The following is an 11,020-nucleotide window of genomic DNA, read 5'->3' as shown; positions in this document are numbered from 1 at the left end:
TAGAGTATATACTGCTAATACAGTGCAGACAATACATTTACAATTATACTAACATGAATGTATTAAATGATCTGTATGTAGCCCTGTACTAGGGATCATTTAACCCATTCATGTTAGCAGAGGATCATTGTAAATGTATTGTTGCAGGCACTCTATATGTACATGTACTATATACTACATATAGAATGCACTGAACAATAGATTTACAATTATCCTCTGCTAATATGAATGGGTTAAATGATCCGTAGTACATGATATGTAGCCCTGTACCCCCTTTTCCACTTACAGAGCTAGGTTATTTTTCTTTTAAATAAATATTAATGTAATTTTATTGGTATCTATCTACCAGTAGCTGCCTCATTTCCCACCCTCGGCTTATATTCGGGTCAATACCTTTTCCCAGTTTTTTTTGGTAAAATTAGGTACCTCGGCTTATATTCGGGACGGCTTATACTCGAGTATATACGGTATATCAACATTGCAAAGTACATTGGCATGAATAGTAAATTGTAGATTCAAGAATAAAAAGAATGGGAATGTGGCATACTTGACAAATATGCTCACTTACAATGTTGGTCAGTGATAAAATACCCCTTTACATTGGTAGTAAGTAGGTGAAGGGCTCCCTTACATTGGTGCTCAGTGGGTGAAGCACTTTCGCACATTAGTGGTCAGTGGGTGAAGGCATTGCTTTCACTGGTGGTAATGCTCCTTACGTTGGTGGTCAGAGGATGAAGGGTTCCCTTACAGTGGTGGTCAGTGGGTGAACGGCTCCCTTACATTGGTTGTCTGTGGGTGAAGGGCTCCCTTACATTGGTGGTACGTGGGTAAAGGGCTCCTTTACATTGGTGGTACGTGGGTAAAGGGCTCCTTTACATTGGCGGTCAGTGGGTGAAGGGCACCTTTATATTGGTGGCCAGAGGTTGAACTGCTCCCTTACATTGTTGGTCAATAGGAAGAATGCTCATTACATTGGTGGTCAGCCCTTGCAGATATCTAAAAAGATGACTGGTGTCACGGGTCACTTATCCGAGAAGCAGAATTACCGCCCAGTCTAAAGAACCCCCAACAACCTCTTGAAAACCCCCTGGATCCCATAGAAGCCCAGCTGACAAAGTCCGAGTTAGAAGTTCCAAGAAAAGTTTTGCGCAAAATTAGTTTCTGTAATTTAGCATCTTTTTATTTTGCGAAATTGATAAGAGGTCTTAAAAAGACCAACAACTGAGGAAAAGAGGGTCTTTATTCGAAAATAGACGGGGGGTGGGGGGGCTGGCCTTTCGCAGCAAATGCCAAATCGGCCTCCTGAAACTATTGCACTGCACGCAACCCAAAGCCGCCTCATGGATTCAATGTGCTTTGTGGTTGCCTTGCCCTGCAGCAGGCCTCCCTGGCAGCTCAGGGGTTAGAGATGATGCAGGCAGTGAACATGTGCTCGGCTCTTTTCTCCTTTCTTCTTCCTTCCCCTGCTCTCCTCTCTGCCAAGCTGTCAGCTGATGGGACTGATCACCCAAGCGTGGCGCATGCAGCCAGATCACCTCCCAGCCTCCCCATTCAGCTTCTGTTCTCTCCCTCCCCCCCACTCCTACATCGGATACCCCTATGCAACTGCTCTGTGCCCCCAAAATAACCTGGGGACCCCCATCCAAGCAAGCAGCCTCCAGATCTATTGCAGCTTTCAACGGAGAAAGAAGTCATCGGGGGGCTGTGCAGGTAGGTGGCCGAGACCTCTGCTTCTCCTATGCCCGGCGCACATGGAGTCCGGGTCTGCTGCGGATCTCCTTAGATCACCTTGCAGACATGGCAAAGGTAGAGAGAAGGGAGGGGGGGAGGCGAGATTTTTTGCCCCAGTGATGTCACCCCCCCACCCCCTTCCTGCGCAATCAGCTGATTTCACACCATTGCTGATTGAGGCTAGACTAGCAACACCTGGGGGAGCTTGTGATTGCAAACTATCAATGCTGGTCACGTGGGTCAACACTGCTGGGGAACTACAAGCCCCAGCATGCTACACCCCCTACTGAGACTTGCCCCTGCGGGGGGGCTGATCGACAAAATTTGAACAGCCATGGTTTTCCTTCGTCCGATCCTTTTCGCAGGGAGAATAAAAAAAGAACAGTTGCCAAAAGGCTCCACAGCCGACAATCCCCCCACCCCCAGCAACGCTTGAGTCGGCGGCTACTGGGTCGCAGGCGGTTACTGTTGCGTCTCTGCGACGCAGGCCAACTCTGTGCATGGAGCTGTTGCCCGTAGCAACAAGCAGCTTTCTTTTTCTCCCCGCCGCCAGTTTCACTTTTGCTATAGTAATAAACGCGCTCGCTCCAAGGTCATGTTGTTTTGCTGCATGCTGTGCTTTTTACAATAGTGTGGACTGTATACTAATACCACCATGTGGCTCGATTAATGGGGTGGGAGGGGGGACGTGGAGGCTTTTGTAGTCTCGCAAGGTCACTAAGCAATGCGTACCTGGATGCTGGGGCCCCTGCTGCTCTTAGATGGGGTCCTAAGTCTACCAGGCTGTTGAAGATGAATATTCTGATGCGCCTCCCATGTGGGGGGGGGGTTGGATTTTGGTGTTTCTATACTGAAGGTCAATATCGATCCACACGCGCTGCCGTGGCCCTTTCGATTGCCCAATTGTTATATACCTGTGTGTTGGTGAATGGGAAGATTTTTACATCGTTGACGATGTTTTTGCAAATTTTGGTGAGCTGGACACGATCCCTTTTATCTGATAATTAGACACGATCCCTACTATCTGATCATTATCTGTGGTATCTCACCTTTCCCAATATGACTTCTGATTTGCTTTGTAACTTTTTTTTTTTATAAGAACAGGACTATAATAACTAAAAAGCTCCCCAAAATATATATTATACCGTGCAAAAAAAAAGTTGTTTTTTTTCCCCGGGTACAAAACTTTGGGTCATTCCTGAAATGGTGCTGTACTGTGCGAGTCGGGCATAACTAAGATTAAGTATTTTAGTACATCACACAAAGCTGAACTCCAGGTAGGTTTAGAAGACGCAAATGAACGCAACTCTGTAATCAAATGTATGTACATGCAAGCATTGTAAGTACCTGGAATCGGCCTCTGGCAGTCCCTGCGAAGCAGCACAAGGAGCCAATGTGCTGATTAGAATAGGAGGCAGCTGAGAGATGAGCTCATGGTTGTGCTGCTTCTCCTTTCACTGTCCAGTCACAGGCTGCAGCAGGTGCCGGATGACCTGGGCTCAGAGAAAGTGTATTATATATTCTCTTAACCCTTGCAGTGGGGCTACCTTATGCACTGCGAGGGTTAATTGCTCTTTTTCATTTAGGCCTCATTCACACGAGAAAAGGCCGCCACGTACAGCTCTGTGCTGCGTGCACGGCTGTATCGGCAGCTTCCGGGAAGGACAGATGCTGCGTGTGATTAGTACGCAGTCCCTGTCCTTCTCTATGGGAATACGTGGCCGTACTCTCACCCGCCCTGCACGTCCGTACTCGTACGCTGACAGGATGGATCCTGTCTGCGTCCGAGCCGGGACACCCGCGCGGACCTGCACTTGGGGTGAGCATAGGGCGGCGTACACCCATAGAGGACGGGGGCTGCGTACTAATCACACGCAGCATCTGTCCTTCCCAGGAGCTGCCGATACAGCCGTGCACGCAGCACAGAGCTGTACGTGGCGGCCTTTTGGCTTGTAATTGAGGCCGTAGGGAGGAAAATAAAAGAGAAATACTCACCTGAACCTGGGAGCCAGTTGGCTTTTAGACCAGTCCCCACAGCCTATCTCCTCCGCTCCAGCGGCCTGTGAGTCATCTGATCCTTTACAGCGTATAGGGCGTGAGGATGCAGAGGGACATTCAGTTGCTGGAGCGGAGGAGACAGGCTGCAGGGACTGGAGTAGCAGCCAGCCAGCTCAGATTCAGGTGAGGAAATGTTTATCTTCGTCGCTTCATGAAAACAAGCAATTATCCATTGACGTGATGGGGTAGTCCACTGCAAGGGTTCAGAAAACTGGTGCCCGGAGTTCTTCTTTAAATGATGCTGAGGATATCTAGTGACAAAAAAAATTACTGCAGGGTAAATCTCTGGATTAAAGGTGAATATTGTAGCAAAAAGTGGTTGTATTTTATCTTTCATCAAACTATTCCTTTTTACCGTGTCAGTGTTGACTGGAGTTCTGCTCAAAAGAGACTCGGTGAGTAGAATAAAAACCTAAAAAATGAAGGCTGCCTGTAAAGAAAATACTTTCAGGCAATGTGGGGTGTCTGGTCCCCCTCGGAAGTGTCCGATGTGGACGATTCTAAGATTGGCAGCGGCTCAGGCACATTTTAGGTCTTTCCTTCTAGTGACATACTGAAACCCTGTAATGACAGAATACTTTGTACTTCAGGTTTTTGTAACATTGACACTTTTTTTGATAGGACATACATTTTAAACTATGAATATTGTTGGCTGAAAAAAAGTAGGGTTGGTGCTACAAATATTTCCATCCAAAGAATCTGTTTGCCTTTGTTGTTATGTATAAATTTCAGGTTTGTTTTCTAATCTTGTATATACATGACTGCCCATACAAAAAAAATATGCTGCATGTGAGTGGGCTGTCACTGGTGTCCTTCCATGTCTCTTACCCTAAATCCACATGGGTTGCCCACATTAGTGCCTGGCAGGCCTGTCTCTGACAATTTCTGAATTTGGGCCGCGGTTGCAGCTACCAGCTCCTCTCTCGCTCAGGTGTGCCACACAGCCTCTCGTATGTAGCCTGAGGACTTTGCTGGATAATGTACCTGCGCTGCATAGTAACTAAGGGAGTAAGTAAATGGCCAACTGCGCCAGCTCTATTCTGCAAGGGCGCCTGTGCCAGGATTTGGGGCAGTGTGCCTGGTGACATCACTGGGCTTTCCCACTCGTGACCTTGCAGCCTGTGGTGAGCGAACATCGCAGACAGGCCTGGCCTTGACTCTGCAGCCCGCCTGGAGTAGGAGTGTCGGCGCGCGCGGAGCTGCCGGGAAGTGTAGTTCGGCGGCGCGGGGGACGCCGGGAAGTGTAGTCCGTGCCTGGCCATGCGTTCTCCGAGCACAAAAGCGTGGTGCGCGGAGGGCGTCACGTGACGCGGTGTTTTCCAGCTCGGAACGTTCAGCTGACTGCGGACAGTGTGCCAGGGGCTTGCTGCTTTCCCCCTCCCCCATGTAATGAGTTATGTAATAGAGCAGCCTGCCTCTCTGGACTGCATTCATCACATTCATCACCCATTGAAATACACCTCAATTTATTTATCATATATAATAAATCCTGCTTAGTAACTCTTTACATGAATAACCTCCTGTAGAAGCATTCTATAAATAATGACATGTGCTGCAGAAGGGTGACACATACACTGGCCAGAGGTGATCCAAGAACCAAACAATTGATGAACTTCCCCCAAAAATCTAAGATTTATATAAAGAAAAGCTGTGCTGATTGAATTATGTGGGCTGCTGTTGCTGACCTGCTTCTTAATAGGTCACATGACTGGTTGACCTGCTTTTAAAAAATAAAAAAAATGCTAGTTGCTTGGCTGTCTCTGTAATGTGAACCGCTGAGCATGCACCCAGCAAAGGCAGAACTCCAGATCTGGGTGCTCATTCCAGGTTTAGTGACTCGGCAATGAAGGCTTTTGGTTTTGTATAAAAGTCGGCATCTTTAAAAGGAGAGATCAGCATCGGTGGCGTCTCTTATGCTTTTCCAGCCCTGGTTTCTTATCAGGAAATACGTAGCAGAAAAATACAAGTGTGGTGTCATTTCTAAATTATCACATGCTGTAAATTGATAACTATCAAATGCTATCAACACTCTCTGTATACTGGTCACAGGACGTGATCCAGTCCATCATTGCGTGCAAATCAACCGTGAGTTGATGGTAATACACAGTGCATGAAAATACAAATGAATATACATGTTTGGTTATTCATATACTGCTTAGTAAATGCAGCCTGGAAGGTTTTTATTTTGTGTGCTGGTGATGCTGCCAGTTCTTGGTTGCAAGTGGCCATGGCATGGAAGCAGATCCACGCTGGGGAGGTCAGTTTGCATCCCTGGTATCTGTACTAGGAGTTAAAGGACACCTCACTGATGCACAGTCTGCTTGTATCTCTCTCATGGTCATCCCCAGCACCGCTGTATTGATTGCCAGTAGAGACGTGGCCGCAAAATGGATGGTTTCAATCCGCCAAATTTATTGCTGATATTGGAATTTGCCAGCAGTTGCCCTTATCACACATGGCAATGATGTATTGATTGAGAGTGGGGCGTGATCGTAAAATGAATACTTCTGCCACATTATTGCTGATTTTTGCCCTTATCAAATATGTTAATTGACGGGGGTGGCGGCCACAAACTGACACCTGACCCATTCCTTGCTGGCAACGGCTTTTGCCAGCAGTTGGCCTCATCAATTATGGCACACGCCTTTCGCAGTCCCCCACAGTCAAGGCCTCAGACAGGGCGGCAACGATCCTGCAACACACAGGGCCAGAAATAGTTCTCCACTGTGTGTGATGCAACACACAGGTCACCCATATAAAAACAGACACACCCCCCCGCTATAAGTAAGATGGACTTTCATGAGGTTTTGTGGTCATGTGACCATCAAATAAAACTTTCAAAAGGGAAGCCTAATGCTTTTTTTTTTTTTTGTGGTGGACTGAACCTGTGGGTGGTAGATTGCGTCATTTATGGTGATTTAATTTTCGATCACATTCGTGATCCCCAGTGTATTGAAAGTGTTTGAAATTGACTGAAAATTGCCATGTGTATGGCCAGCCTGGAGGAGATAGTGGTGCCTCCTCCCTGTGCTGTCTGACTCCTGGATTATGATAAGTGACTGGACGGAATTCCAAATCTTTTGGCAGATAAGGCAGGTCAGGTATGTCTATTTCGACTGTAGATTTGGATGTTTGCTTGTAGTGAATAATTGGCCTTAGTAGAAGTTGTAGTAGAACAGACCTTCTCAACCTTTTTACCCTCGAGGAACCCTTCAAATAATTTTCAGGTCTTTGTGAACCATGCAAAAAATGATTATACGTACAGCTCATTGTAAACTAATGTGATGAACACACTGTAGAAAGTTTTAGGTCAAAGAATTAATAATGTGGCATAGTGATCATATTTGATACCCAGGGTCGGATTTGCACCTCCCCACCCTCCCATTTACTAGAACATTATTTTTGGTAATAATATTGAAATTAAATAAATAACATAAAAGACACACAGACAGTAAAAAATTATGGTGTTCTAATGTTGGTGGTCAGTGTAGAGATGCCCCCTTGGATTGGTGGTCAGTGTAGAGATGCTTCTTTGCATTGGTGGTCAGTGTAGAGGTGCCCCCTTGGATTGGTGGTCAATGTAGAGGTGCTCCCTTGGATTGGTGGTCAATGTAGAGGTGCCCCCCTTGCATTGATGGTCAATGTAGAGGTGCCCCCCTTGCGTTGATGGTCAATGTAGAGGTGCCCCCCTTGCATTGATGGTCAATGTAGAGGTGCCCCCCTTGCATTGATGGTCAATGTAGAGGTGCCCCCCTTGCATTTATGGTCAGTGTAGAGGTGCCCCCCTTGCATTGGTGGTCAATGTAGAAGTGCTCCCTTCCATTAGTTGTTATTGAAGGTAGGGAATGAATTTGCCACTGCTCGAGGAACACCTGGGGTTCCTCAGAACCCTGGTTGAGAAAGGCTGTAGTATAACATCTCAGGCCAAAGGTTTTACAAAAAGTGCAACAATTTGTATTGGTCAGTGACTAAAAATAGGAAAGCCACACTGATTAGGAGGTTGGAACGGAAAGCCACCAGAGACACACTGATTAGGAGGTCTTCTGTGTATGGACTACTTCAAGTTAAGGGGTCATTTGCATTTCTATTGGCTGCAAAGGAAGCAATCTTCACAGTGGGGTTCTGTAAGGTATAACTATTCCCAGCGGTTGTCTTAATTGCCCTAAAGAGGCAATTAAGGAAACTGATTTCCTTAAAGAGACTGCCACTGGGAAGAGGAAAGCAGAGGGGGGCAAAGTGCTGCAGGTATGAAGTGCAGATGATTAGAAATGCCTACACACACACCAGGCTCTCAAACATTTCTGTTCTAGCTGAATCTTAGGCTATTGTGCTTTGACAGTGCTGAAACGTCCGTGCTCCTTCCTGCTTCTTGCACATTCCTGTTGGCCATTGAGGCTGCCCTTCATCATTACGATGGGCCAGTAGGAATGTGTGGCTCGTCTGCAAGTTGTCTTCCATAGTGAACGATGTGTTGCACAAGTGGTACATATTCTCATTTGTGGTAAACCATAGGGCAAATTATTATTATTATTATTATACAGGATTTATATAGTGCCAAAAGTTTGCGCAGCGCTTTACAATATGAGGAAGACATTACAATCACAATACAATTCAAGACAAGATGGTAAGGAGGGCTTACAATCTAAAAGGGAGGGGCAATTATTATGGAATTCAGGAGCCAGTCTGTGCAATGCGGGAGCCGGACAGATTTTTTTGGGAGCCAGCTCCATTGATAACTACAGAATACCCCAACAGTTGAGCGCCAGCTTTAATTTTTAAGGAGCTTTGGGTACCGGCATTTGTCCAGCCCTGCCATAGGGCGGGGGACATATATACATCCATCTAATTGGCATGCTTTGTATAGTGACTTGGTCTTGAAGTCTGCTATTCAAGTCAAGTGAATGGAACGTTGTAATGTTTATTGCAATGCAAATAAATGGCAGCACGTGTGTAAATTGCGTGCATGCTTTGGCAGTCGGGTGAACTAGATTGTTTACAGTGAACTGAAATTGGGTTGTAATGAGTTGCTGTAGTAGGCACATCAGTGCTTTTATTTATGGTGCACGACTCTAACCACATACTTCTCCTGGTGCACCAACTGAGAATGGGTTGAGAAATTTGGGCATGGTAGACTTTTCTTTTGTATGACACAGTTGTCAAGCATTCAGTTTTCTTCAGGATAGGGCCCTAGAATAGCAACTTGTCCCATGAACCTTCTGTCCCCCGGAACATTGCTATAGGCAGGGTGTAGAACGCAAGTCATTTTTCCCTAATGGAATGGGAATGTGCCCTCCCAATATTTCCAGGAATGTTGGCTATGTCCCCTTGCATTGGTGGTCAGTGTAGAGGTGCCCCCTTGCATTGGTGGTCAGTGTAGAGGTGCCCCCTTGCATTGGTGGTCAGTGTAGAGGTGCCCCCTTGCATTGGTGGTCAATGTAGACTATGAATGCATTAGAAGAAGGGTAGGCCACCTTGGCACTCCAGCTGTTGTGGAACTACAAGTCCCATGAGGCATTGCAAGACTAAGGTCTCGTTCACACCAGGGCATTTAATTGCGCGTTTTTTTTCCGCAACATTAAAATCCCGTGTATTCCTATGGGGGCCGTTCACACAAACGCGCTGAATCACGCGTCAAAATCCGCCTGTTTCAAATAGTCCCCGAGCTTCTTTGGTGGCACTTATCAGCTCGTTTTGCTCCATAGACTTCAATGGAAACATGCTCATCAGCACGTTTGTGTGCGCTTTTAGCGCGTTTTTGCAGCTAAGACTGCTTCTCATTGGACAACTGTAAACAAGCTGAAGATGCGCATAGAAACGCCCTAAAAAAGGAGCATAAAGCTCCCTGAAACAGTCGCCCTGGTGTGAATGGGGTCTTACAACCACAGGCATGACTTCAAGAAGCAGATGCATGTTGAGATTTGTAGTTTCACCACAGATGGAGTGCCGAGGTTGCCTACCCCTGCGTTAGAAGTTAAAACTATTTGAGCTATTGGATGAAAGAATCAGCTAGGAAGAGTTTTCTCAGCCAATCGCTGTTTTCCCCAAAGATAAGTCACCCCTCAGGAGCTCCTGTACCCCAAATTGTGCACATTTACCCAGTGCCAATATGAAAGTTATTGTCATACAGTTACTGTCTTTGGTTTGCAAAAATATTTGGGTGCGTGCATCGTGTTTGGTTGGACAGCCGTCAATGGATGTCTGAAGGTGATTTAGCCTATCGGAAATTTGGGACTTTTCTGAAGATTGGGGCACAAAATGGATGCCTGAAGCCATTTTGTTCCATCTGGAGCTTGTTCATGTAAACTTCAAACTAAAATTGGAATGTTTTTTATTTTTTTTCGTTCTGCTGAGCCAAATACCAGATTAACAAAGTCCTCTTATTGTACATAAAATTAGGATAACATTGCTTCACTATCCCATTGCTGCGTGAGGTGTCTTATTGCCGTTCTCTGTCCTCTCGTTAATCACGTCCTGTGACTAATCTCTTCTATCGGGAGGGGAAAAAGATTTTGGTGGGGGCAGGAAGCCGGAGTTCCCTCATTCAACCCTGAGGGGGTCAGCTGCCTTCATTCTCCCCCGTGTACTGTCATCTGGAAATTATTACGGAGGCCTGAGGGCAGACGGGAGGGGATGAAAAGGAGGGGGGTCCTTGGTTCCGGCTTCCATCCTTTCCTGAGAGGGCCCACACACAGAGGCATCTAATAGGTCACATTATGCTGGCCAGTGTACAACGAACACCCACCTTAACCCTTTCAGCGCCATGCGTCTGCAACAAAAGACATATGTTTAGTATCTATTTTCCTCCGATACATACTTTAGCAGTCGGCCTCCTATATCAAAGTGTTTGTATTTATTATTCTAAGATAGGAGAATTGCAGTTGGTTGCCATTGGCAACACCAGCATCACTTGCTGCAGGTATAAACTGCGTTATAAACTAGCTAGCTCCTCAGCAAGAAATCTGGAACCACTTGATAATGTCACTAGCCGAAGCTGAAGTGACCCCAGGGGTGTAGGGGCATCAATTGAGTCTGTTGCTGCATATCCTATGCTTCTACCCCCCACTGCCAAGATCTGCTGGTACCCCTGAAATTCCCAAGGCATGTTTTGGCTCTGCAAGGGTAATCCTTTTTTCCCATCTGGCATGTGATGACGTACAGGCATTGAGCAATGCATAAGATGTGCCCCATACCTGAAAGTACGAGGCATTTGGGGGGTACTCTGGCTTCCTGG

At 46.3% G+C, this 11,020-nt stretch overlaps 1 protein-coding gene across 1 annotated transcript in view; it reads left to right on the top strand.

The window, feature by feature from the left end:
* Positions 1-1,408: 1,408 nt before the first annotated feature.
* The window catches only part of TFAP4 (transcription factor AP-4), a 20,126-nt gene continuing 10,514 nt past the window's right edge, over positions 1,409-11,020 (top strand). The window contains exons 1-2 of the mRNA XM_018561187.1: positions 1,409-1,485; positions 1,648-1,710. Of these exons, the coding sequence (XP_018416689.1) occupies positions 1,409-1,485; positions 1,648-1,710 (140 nt within the window). The remainder of the gene's footprint in view (positions 1,486-1,647; positions 1,711-11,020) is intronic.

This window comes from Nanorana parkeri, unplaced genomic scaffold, assembly GCF_000935625.1.
Source record: "Nanorana parkeri isolate BGI_ZX_2015 unplaced genomic scaffold, ASM93562v1 scaffold19, whole genome shotgun sequence".
Taxonomy (NCBI): domain Eukaryota; kingdom Metazoa; phylum Chordata; class Amphibia; order Anura; family Dicroglossidae; genus Nanorana; species Nanorana parkeri.
This window is presented reverse-complemented; position numbering and strand designations above follow the sequence as displayed.